A 23,501-nucleotide genomic window follows, 5' to 3' on the forward strand; every position below is an offset into this window, starting at 1 on the left:
ATTACATTTATGCCTCCTGAAAGAGCAGCAGCAAATGAACAGAGCCAAAACTAAGGGGACTGTCAAGAGGTGCAGTGTGTGTGTGGCAGGACTCCCTGCAGGCCATAAACTCATGTCCCCCATCAATTCCTTCACTCCAGGCACATCCACCAGCCAATGTTCATATGCACTTACCTCTGAGGGGGAATATACGGAGCACACACAGTTGGCAGGACCGCACAGGGCTCTGACAGTGTTTTCTTAGCTTTTTTTGCTTTCTTTCTGACCTTGGACGTAGACCTGACTGTTTTGACTGAGCTCTCTTTTCGACAGACACCATTTTTCATCTCAACATCCCCATAAATGTTCAAAGGCCTCCGGGTACAGCCTGGAGGTGTGTGAACGTCACAGTAAGCAGTCTTTCTGACAGAGAATGTGGTACTGCCGCCAGTTAGCTCCTTCACTGGCTCCATCTTCATGTACAGGCCAGCCTTCTGGGCACATGTCACATGGAATGCTGTGTAGCAATTTGCTTTGTGGCACTGAATGCAGGCACCCACACCCTTCTGCTTACAGAGGTAGCATGTCAGTTTCCACCGGGCAGGGGGAATGTTCCTCACACCATCGATGGGCTCAATAAACACCGTGTTGGCAAAGCCAACCTCTGGGATCCACAGGGCACATACTACATGGCCCCAGCGGTCATCGTCCGTCTTTTTGAAGGCACCACCCTTATTTGGACACAGTACGCAGTCAGCGGGTCGGGCCCGGGACTGCAGGCAGTGGCGGCAAAGCCACTGGCCCTCGGGGATGTAGGGCACCCCGTAGCATTCCTGGTGCACAGCCAGGTTGCACAAGTCACAAAAGAGGATCACATTGCTGTTCTGACACTCCCCATCCATGCAAATGCAGCAAACAGCATCCTCATCGATCAAGGACTGCTGCTCACCCTGCTTCTGGTTCTCACAGTAGGACTCCTTTTCAAAGCGGTCCATTAAGAACTCAAACATGTTCTGTGACACAGCAGAAACACAGTCGACCTTCCGCTTCTCATTTATGATCTCCAGCCAGGCGTAATCTTCTTCATCCATGTCATATTCCACTTCATTGTCCAGCTCCTCAGCTGATTTCTCAATGAATTTGTAGTACACAGGGGGCCGCCTGGGTGCAGAAGGAGGGCTATACTCCACAATCCGCACCTTGGGCTCAGGAAGAGCACTGGCAGAAGCTGGAGTGCCATGGGTGCTGGGGAGGGCTTCATTTTTCTTTCTGACTCTGTTGTTTTTATGACGCTTAGTTCTTAAGCAAACGGGAGGTCTTTCACTATTTTCTTTATTACTGTTGCATTCACTCATTTCCTGAGCTGTAAGGTCATCTTCTAATATGATCTCCAAGGGATCAAAAATACTGATCCGATGCAAGCGCCCTTCAATCTCTATCTCCACCATCCTTTGAGCTTGAGCGTACGTCAATGTTTCTCGCGTAGGGGAGTGTTTAATACTGCACGGGGAAGAAGGATGCCTCGCTGCAGAGCCTCGATGACATCTTCCTTTCCTCCTCATTTGGCAATGACTATCTAAAACAAAGTTAAAAGAAAAGTTAATTCGGGCTGGAGACATGGTTTAGCAGTTAAGTTGCTTGCCTGGGAAGCCTAAGGACCGAGGTGTGATTCCCCAGTATCCATGTAAGCCAGATGTACATGGTGGTGCATGCATACAGAATTCATTTGCAGTGGCTGGATGCCCTGGCACACCCACTCTCATTGAATGGCACACCCACTCTCATTGAATGAAAGAAAGGGGGGGGGGAGAAAGACAGACAGACAGGAGAGAGAGAGAGAGAGGGGGAAGGAAGGAAGGAAGGAAGGAAGGAAGGAAGGAAGGAAGGAAGGAAGGAAGGAAGGAAGGAAGGAAAGGAGGGAGGGAGGAAAGGAGGGAGGGAGGGAGGGAAGAAGGAAGGAAGGTTGGTTGGTTGGTTGGTTAATTCCATATAGAATGAAAAAAAAGACTTGAGAAAACCACTGAAACATGCTTGGGCAGAGCCAATTAATCAGCTCAACACCCCAACATGAAGCTCACAGCTAGCAGATTTCTAAGGCTTCCAAACTACTAGTTCCAAGACGAGTGACCACACTTCAACAAACCTTCAATGACAGCCTCTGCCAGGCCCAAGGGGTGCCTAAGCACCGGAACAGAGAGCACTGGAAGCAGGTAGGAGAGGTAGCCTTCAAGGGTCCTGGTCAACCGTCAGGGCACAGGTTCATACCATGTGCCAGTCACCTTTTTAGACCACACCAATAGGTTACCGGGAAGATGGGACAGCATCATGCCCTCCAAAGCCGGATCCTGGCCTTTCCCTACAAGTACAGAACAACCACAGCACGGAATGGAGAATGTGACCTGTGACCACAAAGCTAAGTGTTTACCTGGTCCCCAGTTTCCCCTCCCCTCCCAGCTACTGCTGCCAAGGAAAATTCCCATGTGAGCCTAGGTGTACCTTAGTTTTCTTTCCTGCTGTAGACTAGATGTTTCTGTGACTCAACAGCATAAGGCAGTCCATCCTCTCCAAACATATTCTACACACATATACATAGGCAGAGAACATCTTCACCCCAAGTGGCCCAACCCAACTTGCACTGATCATCAGCAGTGATCAGTATGGAGACCTACATGGACCACAGCAGCTTGCCCCTTCCAGACAGGCCAGGGCAGGGCCAAGTGCTAGGCTACATCCTCCTCTTCAAGTAAATCCAGCTATCTACAACTTGCTATAGGGCATCTCTGCTCTCTACCTATCACTTTAAGACTTATCCTTTAAGATGCTCAGCTCTTAGCCCACAAGGCTGGATATCCCGAGACCCCACGCTGACTGGCCGAGCCCCCACAGCGAGGGTCCATAAGCTTCACTGCAGAGACTCAGGAGAATTTCCTCTTCTCAGAGGTGGTCAAACCAGTCAGCAAACAGCCTCCACCTCCATCCAACTGTGGTGGGCTGCATCTACTTCCAGTATTCACTGCTATGATTTTGTGTCTAGGCACTTCATGTGTGTACATGTCCACTCCGGACCACCACTGTCAAGCAGTGCAAGAACATTGGGCAACAAGGACTACTGAGCGCCTCCCTCTAGCCCACTTCACTGCGTAACAGGACGGGGTATAATTTCTAAAGGAATAATCTTTAAGAGGGCCAAGCCCATGTTATGGCCAATAACAGGGCTCCTCAGAAGCCACATTTCAAGCCTCACTGGTCTTCAGGAAAAGTAAAGGACAGGCATACAGGAAACGTGCAAGCCTAAAAATGGATTTTTAAAGACAAAACCTTTCAGTTTGTCTGAAAACCTACATTTTATGTTAAAATTAAGACAGAAACACTGACTGTGGGCTCAGTCAGATCCCAATACTCCTGCATCTAAGAGGCCTCCAGTTACCCACTCAAACCTCGATGCCATGGAGCTGTCAGCAAAGCCACCCTAACAGGCCTTGGCGTCTCACAGAAGTCTCTGTCATCCTTTCTGGAATGGGCTGGGTACGGCTCCAGTCTGCAGGATAACCCTTGTACACCCATAGACAGTGTCGCATGTCATTACTAAAGCAAGGTAGAAGCAACAGTTGGTCACTCCAAGATTAAAGATAAATGTTTAATTGTCTCCTCTATAGCAAAGCAGCACATGAGCAGCCTTTCAAAACCCACTCTCTCCCAGTGAGCACTGGAGCGCTTTAAACTAGTGAACCTTATACTTACAGATCACAGCAGCTCTGTGATCTGAAAAATGTCACCCAACAGTGGAAGAAGGCATCACTGCCCAGCAGTAACCAACAACCTCATCTGCTTCACCACTTCCTATATCCACTGCAGCTGCTCTTGCTCTTCGCCCTTTACCAATTTACCACTGTGCAGGAACAAAGATTTCCATGGGAAGGGATCAGCAGAGGCAGCAAGCATGCTTCTGAAAGAACTTAAGCTTTGTTGGCCAAAAAAAAAAAAAAAAGAGAGAGAGAGAGAAAAGGAAAAAAAGATAGGAAGGGGAGAAAAGATCCACACTCAGAACCATTTCCTGCCTGGCTTTGGAAAAGCCACTGAAACTCTCCCAGCCTCCATGGCTCTGTGGCTCACACAGCACACGGTGAAGTAGGGTCTGAGACTCAGGGTGCTGCGACCATCGAAAGAGTGAACACACAGTCTCCAGACAGCGCTGGGCATAGCAGGTATCACGACAGGTAAGCAAATGTTACCCAAATTCTGCAGCTATGCATGTTACCAGGTGACAGGCACTCAAAAACAGACCAAGCAGGGTGAAAGAAACGTCCATTAAGGGGGCGGTTTCCTGGGTGTGTTTAAGTGTGTCAGAGACATCCAGGAGAGTTGTGTTTGCGGTGAAATTATGACCTTCTCCCAAGGGGCCCGGGTGAATCCCGCGCACTCCGTTCATCCCGACGCTTCCTGCAAGCGTCCAAGGAGCCAAGCCGGTGCGGGTTCGCTCAGGAGCCCCCGGCCGCGCCGGCCTTAGGAAATCTTCAGAGCACGTCCCTCTTCGAGGGAGGTTCCTGTCTTGGCAAAGCAGATCGGGCCGATCTGTTACATAAGGGACCGCCCCGTACCGCACGGCCAGCACTCCGGCCGGGACCCCGGGCCTCCCGCCACCTCGGCCGGGCTGCCGCTGCCAGGCCCGACGTCCTCACGCCGAGCCACGGGCTCAATTCCGGCTTCCCCGCCTACAGCTCCTTTCCCTCGGCCGCGCCTCCCAACGCGCCGGCGGCCTCGGCCTGCGTCTCCCCGACTCGGCCACAGCCTGTCCGTCCGCGTCCCCGGTCCCGATCCCGGTCCCGGACCCGCCGCGGCCCGCTTCTCCGTCTGCGCTCACCTCCACTCCCAGCCCTGCCACCCGACTCGGCCTCCCCGCGTCGGGCCAGGCCTTCCCCGCCGCCCGGCCGCCCCGCTCCCCCGGGCCCCGCGCCCACACGGCCTCTCGGCCTCCCCGCCCGCGGACAATGCGGAGCCGCCGCCGCCGCCGCCGCCGCCAAACATGGCGCCGGCACCTCCGCCCCGGGCCGGCGAGCGGGCGGCGGCGGCGGGCGGGGAGCGCCGGGCCGACACTCACCTTCGGGGCGCCCCGGCCGCGGGAGCCCGGCGGGCGGGCAGGCGCGGGGGCCGGCGCGGCCCGGGCGGCGTTAATGGCGCCGCGGCTCCTCCGCCAACGGCCGCGCAGCCGGGTCCCCGCCGGGCTCCGGGGCGCGCTCGGCCGGCGGCTCCGGGCCCCGCAGGGCACCGCGGCTCGGGCGAGGTCGGCGGGCTCGGGGCCCGGCCGGGCGGAGGACGCGGACGCGGGGCTGCTCGGACGCCTGCCGAGGCGCCGCTCGCTCCCCAGCGAAGCAAACAATGCGGCGAGCGCTCCGCCCGGCGCGCTGCGTGCAGGACGCGCCCCGCCCGCCGCCGCCGCCGCCATGACGCGCTGCGGGGGAGGGGAAGTTGGGAGGAGGGGACAGGAGAGACGCGAAGATGGGGAGAGGAAAAGGAAGGGGCGAGTCCAGAGGGAGAGGAGAGGAAAGAAGGGGAAGGGGAGGGGAGAGGGAGGAGGAGAAGAGGGAGGGGAGGGCAGAGGAGGGGGAGGGGAAAAAGAGGGTAGGGAAGGAAGGGGGAAGGGGAGTGGAAAAGGAGGCGAGGGGTGTTGGGAAGGGGAGAGGGAGGGAAGAGGGGAAGGGAAGTGAAGAGGAGAGGGAGGAAGGGGAGAGGAGGAGGGGGGAAGGGAAGAAAAGAGGGGGGGAGGGTGAAGGGAGTGGGAAAGAGAGGTTCTGAGAAAGAGTCTGGAGAGGGGTGACCCTGCCTGGGTGAGGAAGGAGGGCAGCTCCAAAGGGAGCCAGAGTGGGGATTCTGGGTGGGGAGGAGCAAGAGGGACCGCTGTTCTGAGAAACCAGGGTGACCAGGAGCTTCCCTGAGAGGGGTGTCAGTTAAGACCTGGGTGCCTAGGAGAGGTTGCTGAGGGAAGCAGTGGTCCTATGCAGAGCAGGAGGGGAGATCCTTGGGACACAGGTGGGGGTTCCCATAGTGTCCCCAGGGGCAGAGTAAAGGCCAGAGCAGGGATCTAGAGGGATGGTCACCAGACCAGGTGTGGTGCCTCAGTGTGTGTGGGAGGAGACTAGGAGTGGGAAGCCCCAAGACGACACTAGAGAGAGTGTGGGGAAGCTAGCTAGCCAGGGAGGGTAGGAGTCACTGGTTGGGTGGAGCTGGATGTGGAGAGGAAATGGGGGTTACTGAAAGAAAACACTCCTGGCAAGTGTGGAGGCCTCAGGTGTGGGGCAGGCAGTCTGGGACACATGCCCTAGCTCAGACCTTCCTCTTTGAAGCATTATACAGCTATTACGAACATAGTTAATTAGGCCCGGATCCCGAGAGTTTGAAGATTTCAATATCAGACCCTGCAGGTAGTACCTGAAAGGCCTGAGTCTTACTCTCTGGAGAGAGCTGGCTGCCCCACTTTGGCCTATAGAGTTATGGTTTTTTGTTTGTTTTTTGAGATAGTCTCACTCTAGCCCAGGCTGACTTGGAATTCACTATGTAGCTCAGGGTGGCCTCAAACTCACCAAGATCCACCTATCTCTGCCTCCACATATGGCATTATTTATTTTTATTTTTTTGGTTTTCCAAGGTAGGGTCTCACTCTAGCTCAGGCTGACCTGGAATTCACTATGTAATCTCAGGGTGGCCTCAAACTCTCTGCCGTCCTCTAACCTCTGCCTCCCAGTGCTGTGATTAAAGGTGTACACTACCACACCCATCGTTTTATTTATTGATTGATTTTTAAGCAGGGTCTCACTGTAGCCCAGGCTGCCCTGGACTCACTCTGTAGTTCAACTCATGGTGATCCTGCTTCCTCAGCCTTCAGAGTGCTATGATTAAAGACGTGCACTACCATGCCTGTCTTTTTTTTTTTTTTTAATATCCACGTTGGCCTGAAGCCTAAATTCTACAATTTAATGGTCTTCTGAGTTTTTATATTCTAACATTAAAACATAAATATTCAGATGGGCTGGAGATATGGCATAGTGGTTAAGGTGCTTGCCTGCAATGCCAAAGGACCAGGTTCAACTCCCCAGTACCCATGTAAACCAGATGCACAAGGTGATGCATGCGTCTGGAATTTGTCTCCAGAGGCTGGAGGCCTTGGCATGCCCATTCTTTCTCAGTCTCTCTCTGCCTCTTTCAAATAAATAAAAATTTTTATTTTGTTTTAAACCCTAAGTATTTAGAGACAAGGGTGAAGCCTATAGCTCTCTTTGGCTTCCTTTGAGAATTATGATTGGTAATACAGTGTTAAAGAACCCTAGCGGTGTGCCTGTGGCATTAGAACAGACCCCTCAGGCCAAGTGTGGTGGCACATTCCTTTAACCCCAGTATTTGGGAGGCTGAGGTAGGAGGATCTTGAATTCGAGAGCACCCTGATACCACCTAGTGAATTCCAGGTCAGCCTGGGCTAGAGTGAGACCCTACCTCAAAAAATCAAAAAGAACCATTATAGTAGGAGGAAAAGATGATGATGACATCAAAATAAAAGAAAAACTAATTGAGAGGGGGAAGGGATATGGACAGTGGAGTTGTAAAGGGAAAAGTGAGAGGGATAGAGAATTATCATGGTTTATTGTTTATGAAAGTTGTCAAAAATAAAAAGTACAATTTTAAAAAGAAAAACTTTTTTGTTGTTATTTCGAGGTAATGTTTCACTAGTCCAGGCTGACCGGGAATATGTAGTCTCAGGATGGCCTTCAACTCAGCGATCCTCCTACCTCTGCCTCAATTACTGGGATTAAAGGCCTGAGCCACCACACCTGGCTGTAAAGAAAAACTTTATTGGGAGTGGGCAACCTTGTTCACTCAAGCATTCCAGGTTAGGGCTGAAGCCACACAAGCTGTTTTCTGGCCAGCACTTGTGACCCCACTGCACTTATGTGGGCTAGGAAATAGCAGTTGGGTAAATGTCACAACCAAGATCACTCTGTGGTCAGTCCTGACCAAGGTCCTACCTTTAGCTAACACACCATCTGGTCCTGGAGTCCTGAGCACATCAGCAGCAAACCCAGGAGATGAAATGTCACTTCTTCTCTACAAACGTCTACTTACTTATCTGTGTCTAGGCATGCCAGAACAGCTCTCACCCTGCTCTCCATGTGGGGGGAAATCAAATGCAAATCAACAAATGAAGGTCTTCTACAACATAGAGAAAAATAAGACATCTTGTAAAAGAGATGAAAGACATGAGACCCTTCACAGAACAGAAGGAACTGAGCCAGTGACTTCTCAAAGAATGAAAGTGATACTCATGGGGGTAAAAAAAAAAAAAAAAAAATTCCATATGTAGACAATGTTGGAGAGACATTCTGGAATTTCAAAGATGAGACCAGCTGGAGTGCCTTCAGGACCTAAGGAGATGACTCTATGACTAACCACTAAAGATGACTTTAACCACTGTTAAAGTCACTTGCTTGCAAAGCCTGCCCACCTGGGGTTCAATTTACCAACAGCCACATAAAAGCAGAGAGGTATTCAATTGCAGCAGCAAGAGACCCTGACATATCCATACATATACACCTGCATACACAAATTTAAAAAAAGACAAGAAAAGCAAATGGCATGAGATGGCAGGAATAAGTTCAAATAATCAGAGAACTGTGAATGGGAGGTTGTTTTTGAAATAGAGTCTCTAGCCCAAGCATTCCTGGAACTCCCTATAAAGCAGAGGATGACTTTGAAATCCTGATCCTCTTGCTCCTACCTCCTGAGTGCTGGGATTGTAGGCATGTGAGAGCAAACCCAGCTTTAAAAAAAAAAAACATACTTTTTAGAGCTGGGTGTGGTGGTGCATGCCTTTAAGCCCAGTACATGGGAGGCAGAAGTAGGAGGATTGCCTTGAGTTCAAGGCCACCCTGAGACCATAGGCTATAGTGAGACCCTACCTTGAAATATATGTACATAAATATATAAATAAATAAATATATATATATATATATATATATATATACATATATTTTTTTTTTTAAGTTGCAATGAGAGAAAGAGAATATGAATGGGCATGCCAGGACCTCTTGCACCTGCAAACGACTCCAGATGCATGTGCCACTTTGTGCTTCAACTTTACTGTACTGGAGACTCAAACCTGGGTTGTCATGCCTGGCAAGCAAGTGCCTTAACAGCTAAGCCATCTCTACAGCCCTTTAAGGATATTTACTTTACTTATTTGCAAGCAGAGAGAGACAGAAGAGAGACAAACAAACAGAATAGGCATACAAGGGCCTTCCGCCACTGCAGATGGACTCCAGATGCATGGACCATTTTTAGTGCATCTGGCTTTTACATGGGTCTTGTGGAATCAAACTTGGTTGTTAGGCTTTGTAGGCAAGCAGCTTAACCATTGAACAATCTCTTTGGCAACCATCCCCACACACACACACACATACCAGCTTTTATTTATTCATTTTTTATTGTTGCTGTTTGTTTTTGCTTCGTTTTTATCTTCTCCCCAGGAAGAGTCTCACTGCAACCCAGGCTGGCCTGGGACTCATACTGTAGTCACAGACTGGCCTCAGACTCATGGTGTTCCTCCTACCTGAGCCTCCCAAGTGCTAGAACTGAAGGTGTGTGCCACCATACCCAGCTTGTTTTGTTTGTTTTGTTTTTTTTCTGAGACAAGGTCTCACTCTAGCCTAGACTGACCTGGAATTCACTCTATAGTTCCAGGCTGGCCTTGAACTCAAAACAATCCTCCTATCTCTGCCTTCCAAGTGCTGGGACTATTGTTTTGTTTTTTAGAAGCAGGGTTTTACTCTCTAGACCAAGCTAGCCTAGGAACTCACTGCTGTCCTTGAACTCATGATACTCCTGCCTCAGTCTCCAGTGTGTGGATTACAATCCTGTACAACTATGCTCAGTTCTTTTTTGCTATCTCTTAACCTTTAATCTATACTACCCATTCTACTCTAATACATAGTTAATTCCATCCCTACCCCTACCCCCTTCTTTTAAAAAATTATTTATTCATTTATTTATTTGACAGAAATAGAGGGAAAGACAGAGAAAAGGGCATGCCAGAGCCTCCAGACACGTGCAAACAAACTCCAGACACATGTGCCCCCTAGTGCATCTGGCTAACGTGGGTTGGGGAATCAAACCTGGGTCCTCAGACTTTGCAGGCAAATGTCTTAACCACTAAGCCATCCCTCCAGGCCCCCCTTTAATATATATTTTTAAATTTTATTTATTTATTTGCAAGCAGAGAGAGAGAGAGAGAGAGAGGATGAGCATGCCAGGGCCTCTAGCCACTGCAAACAAACTCCAGATGCATGTGCCCTTTGTGCATGTGGCTTACGTGGGTCCTGGGGAATCGAACCTGGGTTCTTTGGTAAATGTCTTAACTGCTAAGCCATCTCTCCAACCCTTTTTTTTTTTTTTAATTTTTTTTGAGGTAGGGTTTTACTCCAACTCAGGCTGGCCTAGAATTCACTATGCACTCTCAGGGTGGCCTCAAACTCATGGTGATCCTCCTACCTCTGCCTCCCAAGTGCTGGAATTAAAGGCGTGAGCCACTACGCCCAGCTCCTTTTCTTCTTTTGAAGGCATGGTTTCATCTATCCCTGGCTGACCTGGTACTCACTCTGTAGCCTAGGCTGTCTTCAAACTCAACAGTAATCTACTTCAGCTTCCAAAGTGCTGGGATTATAAACCTGAGCTACCACAATCAGCTGAAACATGCTTTAAATAGTGTTTCTTACCTCAGAATTGGGGGAAATAGTTGTTAGGATGTTCACTCTTAATTTCTTTTTTTTTTTTCTCTTTTTCTTTTTATGTTCTTATTGAAAATTTTAATACATGCACATACTGCAATATTTATTTATTTATTTATTTATTTATTTATTTATTTATTTATTTATTTTGGTTTTTTGAGGTAGGGTCTCACTCTGGTCCTGGCTGACCTGGAATTAACCCTGTAGTCTCAGGGTGGCCTCGAACTCTCAGTGATCCTCCTATCTCTGTCTCCCAAGTGCTGGGATTAAAGGCATATGTGACTATGCCCCCACCCTGGCTTTTCTGTGTTTTGTGTGTTTATTTCGTTTTGTTCTTTTGGGGGTAGGGTTTCACTCTAGCCCAGGTTGATCTGGAATTCACTATACAGTCTCAGAGTGGCCTCAGACTCATGGCGAGTTTCCTACCTCTGCCTCCTGAGTGCTGGGATGAAAGGTATGAGTCACCATGCCCAGCTTGTTTTGTTTTTGTTTCTGGCTTTTTTTTTCATGTTGGGGTGCCACTCTAGCCCAGGATGACCTGGAACTCACTCTGTAGTCCCAGGCTGGCCTCAAACTGACAGTGATCTTCCTACCTCTGCCTCTGGGATAATTAAAGGTGAATGCCACCATGCCCAGCTAGTCCTCTGTTTTGCTGTCTCACTAGTGCTGAGGGCATATATTGAAGAGATTCAAAACTCAACAAATGGGGCTGCAGAGGTGGTTTCATGGTTAAGTGCTTGCCTATGAAGCCTAAGGACCCCAGTTCAAGGCTCGATTCCCCAGGACCCATGTAAGCCAGATGCACAAGTGGGCGCATGCATCTGGAGTTTGTTTGCAGTGGCTGGAGGCCCTGATGCACCCATCTCTCTCTCTCTGCCTCTTTCTCTCTATGTCTGTCACTCTCAAATTAATTAATTAATTAATTAATTAATTAATTAAAACTCAACAAAGCTGAAAATAAAAGCCTTTAATCCCAGTACTGGGGAGGCAGAGGTAGAAGGATCACCTTGAATTTGAGGCCAATTTGGGACTACAGAGTAAGGTCAGCCTCAGCCAAAGTGAGCTCAACACTAAAGGAGACATCTCGGTCATGTCCTCTAAGGTGCAGGGAACACTGAGGAAGAGAAGGGGAGAGAATATAAGAACCAAGGAATGGAAAGCAGTACTTTTCTTGGTCTCTTTGTCTATTTGTTTATCAATTTGTTCATTCATTCATTTGTGTTTGGAGACAGGGTCTAGCTGTGTGGCTCAGGCTGGCTTGTAACTCACTATATAACCTAGGGTGACCTCAAATTCACAGCATTCCTCCAGCCCCAGCCTCCTAAGTGTTTGTATCATAGAAGTATGTCATTGTGCCTTGATTATGACATTTTAAGTTTAGTTATCTGCACATGTCTGTGGGGGAAGGGAGGTATCATAGCCCCTTGCTGCTGCAAATGAATGCCAGACCCAGTTCCAGTTTACATATGGCTTGTATGGGTGGCTTGGCAATTGAACCCAGGCCAGCAAGCTTTGCAAATAAGTGTCATTGACCATGAGCCATAGCACTCATGACTTTTATTCTGAATGAAAATTAGTAATTTGCATAGTTGTGATAGAATTTGGTCTTCCTGACTAACTGAGGTAGCACACACCTTTAATCCCAGCATTTGGGAGGTTGAGGCAGAAAGATTACAATGAATTCAAGGTCAGCCTGGACTACTGCAAGACTCTGCCTAAAAAATAGGAAAAGGGTTGAGAGATGGTTTATCAGTCTTTTCACAAGGAAATCAGATTGTACAAGCAAGGCTTTATGTGAGAATCCTAGTTAAGCTAGCATGACACACCCACCATGAATGAGCAGGGGCTGGAGCACATGAGGTGAACCAGTCTCCACGCCATGCTCAGACCCACACGTCTGTCCAGACATGGTCTCAGCCCACCAGGTAGAAGAAAGATACAGCCAGGAAATCAAGAACCATGGCAGACACAGGCTCCAAAGAAGATGGGAGCTTACTACACACACAAGAACTACAGGCAAACTTAAGGAAGACTTGTTTGGCTCAGTTTCCTAACACAAAATAGAGCAGCCAATGAGAAGACACCGTAGGTATAATTGAGGCTCAGTCCTACATTCCTCATGATGACATCTCCAGACAGAGCTGATTTTCCAGCCCTGGTCTTGTGTAACCTTACTTGTGCCACCTAACAAGGAGGCATGACCTGTTAATTACCATTTCTCATATGTGTACATCAATCAGGTCAGCATACAAGAAAACTAGTTTTCCTGGGATGACAAAACCCCTGGGAGATGCTTATCATCACAAGAGAAAACTAGTAAGAAAATCTTTCCAGAATTTAGGACCAGGCCAAAGAGATGTACCTGTCATTTCAGCAGTAGGCTGAGTGTGGCCAGTAGGCCTTCCAAGAGGTCTGATTCCTGAGATATGCTCCTTGCTATGTGCTACTGATTGAAGTATTTTACAAGTCAGTAAATGTAGGCTTTAATTTGTAGAAAGCAGGTGACTGTGTAGGTAGGGATGGGAGCTCACGTCTATAATCCCAGAACTCAGGAGGCTGAGGCAGGAAGATTGCCATGACTTTGAGGCCAGCCTGGGCTACAGAGTGAGTTCCATGTCAGCCTGAACAAACAAAACAAGACAAAAACAACAGTTCTTGTCTGATTGTCATACAGATGAATTTTGGTCAGTAGTAAATAACAAAAATTATTCCTGTGTGTGGGAAAAGGTAATAGTAAGAAAGAGCTCCATGGCCTTGGAGAGCATCAGCCAAGTTTTGTTTTTAATCTAGATTAGCAAATTTACTCAAGCAAACCTTTTGTCAGTCCTTATAAATACCTCTGTACAGTCAGCTTTGCCACTGTGCTGGCTTTTCTCATTAATGATTAAATAAATCTTTGACACATCCTCACTTTAGAGTTCTATGAGTCATGTTTTTACATTTTTGAAAATTATGCTTCCATAGCTCCTGTATCTGGTTACTTCCTCAACACACTTTTCAGGATGCCTAATGGATCAATCTCTCCTAACCCCTCTGAGGCTTGGCTCCAGCCCTCATCCCCAGACTTCTCTGTTGTTTCCCTCTGTATGAGAAGAAGTGTGTCCCGGGAAAGACATTCTGACGTCTTCAGCCATCGTTCTGAACCATGGCCTGATGGCCTGGATGTATAATCGAGATCACTGGGCCAGGCCCTACTCCAATGCCTAGTGACACTGGCACAGTGGGACAAAGACTGGAAGATGCTACCAGAGACAAGGATGCTGAGAATTAAGAACCACCATACCACCATGAGCTAAAAAGAAAAAAAAAAAAAAAAAAAACAGGAAGGGCTAGGGAGAGAGTTTAGTAGCTAAGGCACTTGCCTGCAGAGCCTATTGGCCTGGGTTGGATTCCCGAGTACCCATGCAAAGCCAGATGCACAAAGTAACACATGCATCTGGAGTTCATTTGCAATAGCCAGAAGCTCTGGTGTGCTCTCTCTCTCTCTCTCCCCCCCCTTTTTCTGTCCTTGCAAATAAATAAAATTAAAATATTTAAGCCAGACACGGTGGCACACGACTTTAACCCCAGCACTCAGCAGACAGAGGTAGGAGGATTGCCACGAGTTCAAGGCCATCCTGAGACTACATAGTAAATTCCAGGTCAGCCTGGACTAAAGTGAGACACTACTTCCAAAAAACTAAAAAAGGGGAGGGGGCGCAAGGGCTTGAATAGACCTCTCCAAAGGAGATCTATCAGTGAACACATGAAAAGACACTCTACATCATCAGCCAACAGGGAACTGCAAATGAAATCCACAATGAGGTATCACTGCACTCTAACCAGGACAACTGGAGCCCAAAGCCAGAGTACAGAGTGTTTTGGGAGGTGCAGACACTGGGATCCTCATAGACGGCTGGTGGGAATGCAGCTGCTTTGGAAAACAGTGGGCATTTCCTCAACAAGTTATCATGAGTTACCACGTTACCACACTGTCACTCGTAGGTGTATGCCCAAAAAGAAATGAGAATGCATGTCTTGTATGGAACACACATATTATTCACAATATTCAAAAAGGGAGGGCTGGATTAGTGATTAAGGCATTTGCCTGCAAAACCAAAGGACCCAGGTTCCATTCCCCAGGACCCACGTTAGCCAGATGCACAAGGTGGCACATGCATCTTGAGTTCATTTGCAGTGGCTGGAGGCCCTGGTACACCCATATTCTCTCTCTTTCTCCCCCCGCTTCTTTCTCTCTGTCAAATACATAAATAAAAATATTTTTTTTAAATGTCTGATGAACAGATAAGTAAACTGTGGTACATTCATGGCTAGAATATTTTTGAGAATAAAAATGTAATGACACATGCTCAACATGGATGTAACTATAAAACATAACTCTTGGTGAGAAACACCAAACACAAAAGGACATACACTATATGACTACACTTAGAGACATGTCCAGAATAGGCAAATCTGCAAAGACAGAAAACAGGTTTGGTTGCCTGCAATTCCAGGAGGAAGAAATGGAGAATGTGCCAATATGCATGAAACTGATCTAAATTGACTAAAGTTTACCACACAATCCCAGCATTTAAAGCTGACAGGGACTACCTGGTAAGACCCTGTCTCAAAAATAAATGAATAGAGCTGGGCGTGGGAGCACTTGGGAGGCCGAGGTAGGAGGATCACTGTGAGTTCAAGGCCACCCTAAGACTACCCTAAGACTACATAGTGAATTCTAGGTCAGCCTGGACTAGAGTGAAACCCTACCTCGAAAGACCAAAAATTAAAAAATAAAAATAAGTAAATGAATAAAGCTGAGTATGGTGGCTCATGCCTGTAATTCCAGCATTTGAGAGATGAGGTTAGGAAAATTGCCATGAGTTCAAGTCCAGCCTGGACCACATAGTGAGTCAGTCTAGGCCACAGTGAGATCCTGTCTCAAAAATAAACAAACAAGGGCTGGAGAGATGGCTTAGCGGTTAAGCGCTTGCCTGTGAAGCCTAAGGACCCCGGTTCAAGGCTTGGTTCCCCAGGTCCCACGTTAGCCAGATGCACAAGGGGGCGCACGCATCTGGAGTTCGTTTGCAGAGGCTGGAAGCCTTGGCGCGCCCATTCTCTCTCTCTCTCCCTCTCTCTTTCTCTCTGTGTCTGCTGCTCTCAAATAAATAAATAAATAAAATTTTTAAAAAAATAAACAAACAAAACCAGGCGTGGTGGCACATGCCTTTAATCCCAGCACTCAGGAGGCAGAGGTAGGGGGATCACCATGAGTTCGAGGCCACCCTGAGACTCCATAGTGAATTCCAGGTCAACCTGGACTAGAGTGAGACCTTACCTCAAAAACCCAAAAAATAAAAAAATAAAAATAAACAAACAGACAAACAAAGCCAGAGACTTTTAGTCAGGAACAGATAGTGTGGACAAATCTTTCTGCTCCTTCAGCTAAATACAACTTTTTTTTTTTTTTTTTTTTGGTTTTTCCAAGACAGGAAATCTCAGGTTACCCCAGGCTGACCTGGAACTCACTCTGTAGCACCAGGTTGGCCTTGAACTCACAGCCATAATCCTACTTCAGCCTCCCAAGTGCTGTGACTAAAGGTATGTGCCACCAAATCCTACTAAATACAATTAAAAAAAAAATTCATAGGTTCATGTGTGTGCCACATGCATCACTTTTTTTTTGAGGTAGAGTCTCAAGATAGCCCAGGCTGACCTGGAATTCACTATGTAGTCTCAGGGTGGCCTTGAATTCACAGCAATCCTCCTACCTCTGTCTCCTGAGTGCTGGGATCAAAGGCGTGCATCACCACGTCCGGATCCACAGGCATCATTTGCATCCAGCCTTACATGAGTGTTAGGGATTCAACCCAGTTGACAGACTATGCAATCAAGCGCCTTTAGCCACTTGACAAACTATCTCCCAGCCCTAAAAAAAAATGTTGCTATTTAATTTAACTAATTTATTTGAGAGAGAGACAGACAGACAGAGGCAGAGAGAGAAAGAGAGAAAATTGGTGTGCCAGGGCCTCCAGTCACTGCAAACAAACTCCAGACGCATGTGCCATCATACACATCTGGCTTATGTGGGTACTTGGGAATCGAACCTGGGTCCTTAGGCTTTGTGGGCAAGTGCCTTAACTGCTAAGCCATCTCTCTAGCCCCATAACATTTTCTTTTTACCCCCTAAATACAACTTTTGTTTGTTTGGTTTTCAAGGTAAGTTTTTGCTCTAGCCCAGGCTGTAAGTACAACTTTTAAATGACAGAGGAGACAAGTATAGAACTCTGAACAGTAGGAGGATGGAAGCAGGTTGAACAGGGGCTGAGGACTGGGAAACACACAGTCTGAAGGCTCTCACTCCTACCCAGCAAGGATAGGAGACCAGGCCCAGCAACTCTGACCCTCCAGAGAGTGGCAGGGGCCTCTAGATAGGTGCACACCTCACAGTTGGCCTCTTCCCCTCTCAACCAGCTGCTCTGGGTGCATATAAAGCACCACTCCACAGGCAACACCTACAGAATTAAGTAATGCCCCCATATCACCATATTAATGAAATATATTAATATTTTTAAATTTAATTTCTTTATATATTTGAGAGAAAGAAAGAGAATGATCACCAGGGCCAGCTAGCCACTGCAAACTAACTCCAGACACATGTGCCATCATATGTTCTGGCTTATATGGGTACTTGGGAATCAACTCTGGGTCCTTTGCAGGCAAGTGCCTTAACTGCTAAAGCCACCTCTCTAGCCCTATTAATTAATTTCTTTCTTTTATCTAGACAGGGACTTGCTCTAATTCAGGCATACCTGGAACTCACTCTTCAGTCCCAATTTTTAATATTTATTTATTTACTTTTGAATAAAACAAATTAGAATAGGAAGGCAAAAGCTCAGAAAACTAGGTCACCATGGAAACCCAACCCCTGCCCCACTGAGGAGTGAAGGCCCTGTACACAAAACCACCTAGGTGAATGTAAGGAAGGGCTAAGTTTAACTTGGATATGCTAACATAATATCCAAACTGTCCAGATCATGTCACATTACCTACATTAAGAACTTACAACTTAAATGAGAAGAAACAATCAATTTTCTTTTCCATTAAAAAGAAAGAAACAGGGCTGGAGAGATGGCTTAGCGGTTAAGCACTTGCCTGTGAAGCCTAAGGACCCCAGTTCGAGGCTCAATTCTCCGGGACCCAAGTTAGCCAGATGCACAAGGGGGCATATGAGTCTGGATTTCGTTTGCAGTGGCTGGAAGCCCTGGCGTGTCCATTCTCTCTATCTATCTACCTCTTTCTCTGTTACTCTCAAATAAATAAAAATGAACAAAAAAAATTAAAAAAAAAGAAAAGAAAAAACAGCAAGGCGTGGTGGCACATGCCTTTAATCCTAGTATTCAGGAGGTAGAGGTAGGAGGATCACTGTGAGTTCAAGGCCACCCTAAGACTACATAGTGAGTTCCAGGTCAGCCTATCAGCCCAGGCTAGAGTGAAACTCTACCTCAAGAAACCAAAAAGAAAAAAACAGGGCACAAGAGATGGCTTGGCTTTTAAGGTGTGTATCTGTGAAGCCTAAGGACACACATTTGATTCCCCAGTGCCCACGTAAGCCAGATGCACAAGGCGGCACTTGCATCTAGAGTTAGTTTGCAGTGGCTGGAGGCCCTGGTGAGTCCATTTTGTCTGCCTCTCTCTCTCTCTCTACCTTTCAAATAAATCAATAAAAAATTTGTAAAACAGATAAAAGAAAAAATAATCTGGAGAGATGATTCAATGGTTAAAGGCACTTGCTTACAAAGCCTAAAGGCCTGGGTTTGATTCCCCAGAATACGTAAAGCCAGATTTTACACGCTTTTGTGATGGAGTGCTGTTTTGTTAATAATTTTGACTTGGATTCTTTCCATTTGCATTTGTTTATGTAATTTCAGGAGGAATACTGAACATCTGAGTCCTGGATGATACTAATAAACTAATAATTGCAGAGGTTTTAAATACTAGTTAAATGGCTTTCACTTAAGAATTTAAGATTTTGTTACACTTTTTAATTGTTTCTAACAATACCCTCTAGGAAACTTAAAATAAGTATAAGGGCTGGCAAAGATTTTACCTTTAAAAATTCCTTACGCTTAAAAATAGGTTAAGAGACCAATAACACGTTTTGGTCAAACATTCCAAGTGTACTCAGGCGATGCCGCACATACAATGTTGAATTGAAAACAAGTTCATTTAAAGTAAGGCACATGTTAGTGAAAAGTGCGCCTGGGGGTTAAGTCAAAGGTCTTGCATCATTTTGCTGAACCAAATAAAGACCTCAATAGGCTGCAGTTTTCTTGACTTAAATTGAAGTTTCTACTGTAGCTGTGTAACCACTATTAACATCTGTTGTAGTAAGTGATCCATTTAAAAATGAACTGCCTCAAGGAAACTTTTTTGTAACCTTAGTGGGTGTGTCACAGCAGTTACCCTTTTATTAAAGATGTTAAGGATGGGAACAGTTTTGGGTTGCCTAACTGGCTTCAGATCTTGACAGCAAGAAATGGAACAAAAAACCCTCTTAAATCTGAGAACTAATGAGTTCTGTTCAGTATCCAAACAGTACCGTTGGAACATTGTATATTTTGAGTCTGAAATTCTGAGTTAATGAAAGTGGGAAGTACCTGGTTAATTCAGTGTAAAGTCGTTGGGAGATTTTGGTTTTTACAAGGTAAGGTCTCTCTAGCCCAATCTGGTTTGGGACTCCCTCTGTATATCCCAGGCTGGTCTTGAACTCAGAACAGTCCTACCTCTGGGATTAAAGGCATGTGCTACCTCACCCAGCTCCTGGCTGAGATTTTTAAAAAATTGCAGAGAATGTGCATACCAGGTCTTCTAGCCACTGCAAACCAACTCCAGATGTGTGGGCCACCTTGTTCGTTTGGCTTACATGGGACACTGGGGAGTTGAGTCTGGGTCTTTAGGCTTTTTAAGACAAGTGCCTTAGCAACTAAGCCATTTCGAGCCAGAAATTTTTTACTTGAGAGAGGCACAAAGAGAAAGGATATGCCAGGGCCTCCAGCCACTGTAAACAAACTCCAGACACATGCACCTTGTGTATCTGGTTTATGTGGGTCTTGGGGAATCAAACCTAGGTCCTTTGGCTTTGCAGGCAAGTGCCTTAACCACTAAGCCATCTCTCCAGAGTGAGGATGTTTTTGATATGATCTCCATTTAAATTAGTAGACTTTGAGGAAAGCAGATTGCCTCCCCCAGCATGTGCAGGGCTCAGTGGATCCACTGAAGATCTGAACAGAACAAAAGGCCATATTCCCAGAGCAGAAGGGAATCTCTGGCCAGCTGCCTTTGGCCTTCATGTTTAGCATAAGCTTCACTGGGTTCTGTAGCAAAAGCATTTGAACGAAAACTCCATTCAACTCTTTCCTGAGCTTCTAGCCTCTTGGCCTCTCTCATCCAATTCTGGATTCACCAAGTCTCCATAATTGCACAGGGCAATTCCTTGAAACAAATCTCTCTAGCTGGGGATGTAACTAAGTGGTGGAATATGCGCTTAGCATGAACAAGGCCCTGGGCCCGGTCCTCAGCATAAAAAATATTTTCTGAGGGCTGTAGAGATGGTGTAGTGGTTAAGGCTTTTGCAAAGCCTAAGGACCCAGGTTTGATTCCACAGTACCCATGTAAAGCCAAATGCACAATGTGGAACATACATCTGGAGTTTGTTTGCAGTAGGTAGAGGTCCTGGTGTGCCCATTCTCTCTCTCTCTCATAAATAAATATTTTTTAAAAATCTTGGAAACTGGAGAGATGGTTTAGCAGGTAAGGCACTTGGCTGCAAAGCCAAAGGACTCAGGTTTGATTTCCCAGGACCCACATAAGCCAGATGCACAAGGGGCATATGCATCTGGAGTTTGTTTGCAGTGGCTACAGGTCCTGGCATGCCCATTATCTCTCTGTCTGTCTCTTTTCTCTCTATCTCTGTTTCTGATTGCAAATAAATAAATAAAAATTTAAAAATCTGGGCTGGAGAGATGGCTTAGCAGTTAAGTGCTTGCCTGTGAAGCCTAAGGACCCCGGTTTGAGGCTTGATTCCCCAGGACCCACATTAGCCAGATGTACAAGGGGGTGCACACATCTGGAATTTATCTGCAGTGGCTGGAAGCCCTGGCGCATCCATTCTCTGTCTCTCTCTCCCTGCCTCTTTCTCTGTCTGTCACTCTCAAATAAATAAATAAAAATAAAACAAAAAAAAATTTAAAAATCTTTCTTGGACTGGAGAGATGGCTTAGTGGTTAAAACGTTTCCCTGCAAAGCCAAATGACCCAGGTTTGATTACCTAAGGACCCTCGTAAGCCAGATGTACAAGGTGGCACATACATCTGAAATTTATTTGCAGCATCTGAAGGTCCTGGTGTACCCATTCTCTCTTTCTCTACCTCTCTCTCTCTAATAAATATATAACATAAAAATATATTTAATAAGTAGTGGCACACACTTTAATCCCAGCACTTGGGAGTCAGAAGTAGGAGGATCACCATAAGTTTTTTTTTTAATTTTTTGTTGTTTATTTTTACTTATTTGAGAGCAACAGAGAGAGAGAGAGAGAGAGAGAGAAAGAGGCAGATAGAGAGAAAGAATGGGCGTACCAGGGCCTCCAGCTACTGCAAACCGAACTCCAGAAGCATGCGCCCCCTTGTGCATCTGGCTAACATGGGTCTTGGAGAATCCAGCCTCGAACCGGGGTCCTCAGGCTTCACAGGCAAGCACTTAACCACTAAGCCATCTCTCCAGCCCTCACCATAAGTTTGAGGCTACCCTGAGACTACATAGTGAATTCCAGGTCAGCCCACAAAGCCAAAGGACTCAGGTTCGATTCCCCAGGACCCACATATGTCAGATGCACAAGAGAACACATGCATCTGGAGTTCACTGGCAACAGCTAAAGGCCCTGGTGTGCCCATTATCTCTCTCTCTCTTCCACTTTCTCTGTCAAATAAATAAAAATATTTTAAAAATTATGAATTTGCTGAGCGTGGTGATGCACGCCTTTAATCCTAGCATTCAGGAGGCAGAGATAGGAGGATTGCCATGAGTTTGAGGCCACCCTGAGAATACATCATCTTTTTTATTTTTTGGTTTTTCAAGGCAGGGTTTCACTGTAGCCCAGGCTGACCTGGATTTCACCATGGAATCTCAAGGTGGCCACTGAGACTACCAAGTGAATTCCATGCCTTTAATCCTAGTACTAGGCAGGCAGAGGTAGGAGGATCACAGTGAGTTCGAGGCCACCCTGAGGCTAAAAAAACAACTTTATATATATATATATACATTCCATGTCAGGCATGGTGGAGCACACTTTTAATCCCAGCACTCGGGAGGCAGGAATAGGAGGATCACAGTGAATTTAAGGCTACCCTGACACTACATAATGAATTCCAGGTCAGCCTGAACTGGAGTGAAACCCTATCTCAAAAACTACAGCAGCAACAACAACAACAACAACAACAACAAAAGAGTTCCAGGACAGTCCAAGTTAGTGATATCCTACCTTGAAGAGAGAGAAAAAAAAAAGAGGTCTAGAGAAATGGTTTTATCAGTTGTGGTGGTTTGATTCAGGTGTTCACCATAAACTTACATGTTCTGAATGCTAGGTGCCCAGCTGCTGGCAATTTGAAAATTAAAGCCTCCTGGAGGCAGTGTATTGTTGGGAACAGGCTTCTTAGTATGATGGCCAGTTTCCCCTTGCCAGTGTTTGGCACACTCTCCTGTTGCTATTGTCCATCTGATGTTGGCCAGAAGGTAATGTCCACCCTCTGCTCATGCCGTCATTTTCCCCTGCCATCATGGAACTTTCCATCAAGTCTGTAAGCCAAAATAAATCCTTTTTTTTTCCACATAAGCTGCTCTTGGTTGGGTGATTTCTGCCACCAATGTGAATCTCACTATAACAGTAGAGTTGGTACCAAGGAGTGGTGTTATTTGCTGCTAGACCTGACTGTGCGGTTTTGGTCTTTTGGAACCAATTTTCAAGAGGAATGTGGAAGTATTTGAAACCTTGGCCTAAGAGATCTTACAGTGATGTATGTACTATTCTGGTCAGAGTTGAAAGACCTGAATGCAGAAGGAAGTATGGACTGTGAGGTTTGGCTTATGAGGTTGGTAAAGAGCTTTGCCTGGACTGAGCTAGAAGCAGTTTGTGTGAGATGCTTGCTGTTATGCCCATGTCCTGAGAACTTTTGCAGGGTTGCTTTGCATAGAAATGGACTGGTGTGAGCAGAGGGATATGGCACAGAAATGAAATCTTTGGGTCAAAACTGCTGCCCGTTCATCTATAATTGTATGCAAGATTACAAACATCGAGATTGGGCCAGCTGACCTGCATTGGGACAACAGAAAGAATGCAGTCTTTTGAAGGAGCTGGAATGCTGAAAGAGTGTCCTGTTCATCAAAGTCTGCTTTATTCCCTCCTGGATTAATAAACTGGCACCTCATCTGGAATTATGGAGTATAAGAAATGCAGGAGATGGTCATTGAGTTTGCAATGTGGTCTTGTTTTTTGGAAATGACCATGGATAGTGTGAAGCAGGATTGCCTGCATGGAGACCCCAAGGAGCTGTGAGGACGAATCATGGATTGTAGTAGAGACCAGGTGGAGATGCTGGGACCGTGAGATGTCTGCTAAGGAAAGCGGCTGGCCCCAATGAAGTTTTCCAGGACTGTGAGTAGCCTAGCTGGAGGGGTGGAATTGGAACTACAGAGACTTGTTGCTGGTTAGAA

At 46.5% G+C, this 23,501-nt stretch overlaps 1 protein-coding gene across 4 annotated transcripts in view; it reads right to left on the minus strand.

The window, feature by feature from the left end:
• Positions 1 to 5,108, minus strand: part of Brd1 (bromodomain containing 1) — a 49,239-nt gene extending 44,131 nt beyond the window's left edge. For 3 of the 4 annotated variants that reach the window (XM_045152105.1, XM_045152107.1, XM_045152106.1), the window contains exon 1: positions 175 to 1,555. In XM_045152105.1, coding sequence (XP_045008040.1) covers positions 175 to 1,541 — 1,367 coding nt within the window. In that variant the 5' untranslated portion in view covers positions 1,542 to 1,555. Of the gene's footprint in view, positions 1 to 174; positions 1,556 to 5,077 lie in introns of those variants that run through there. The other variant, XM_045152104.1, reaches the window with a different exon arrangement.
• Positions 5,109 to 23,501: the final 18,393 nt, after the last annotated feature.

The sequence above is a fragment of the Jaculus jaculus genome, chromosome 6 (assembly GCF_020740685.1).
Source record: "Jaculus jaculus isolate mJacJac1 chromosome 6, mJacJac1.mat.Y.cur, whole genome shotgun sequence".
NCBI classification, from domain to species: Eukaryota; Metazoa; Chordata; class Mammalia; order Rodentia; family Dipodidae; genus Jaculus; species Jaculus jaculus.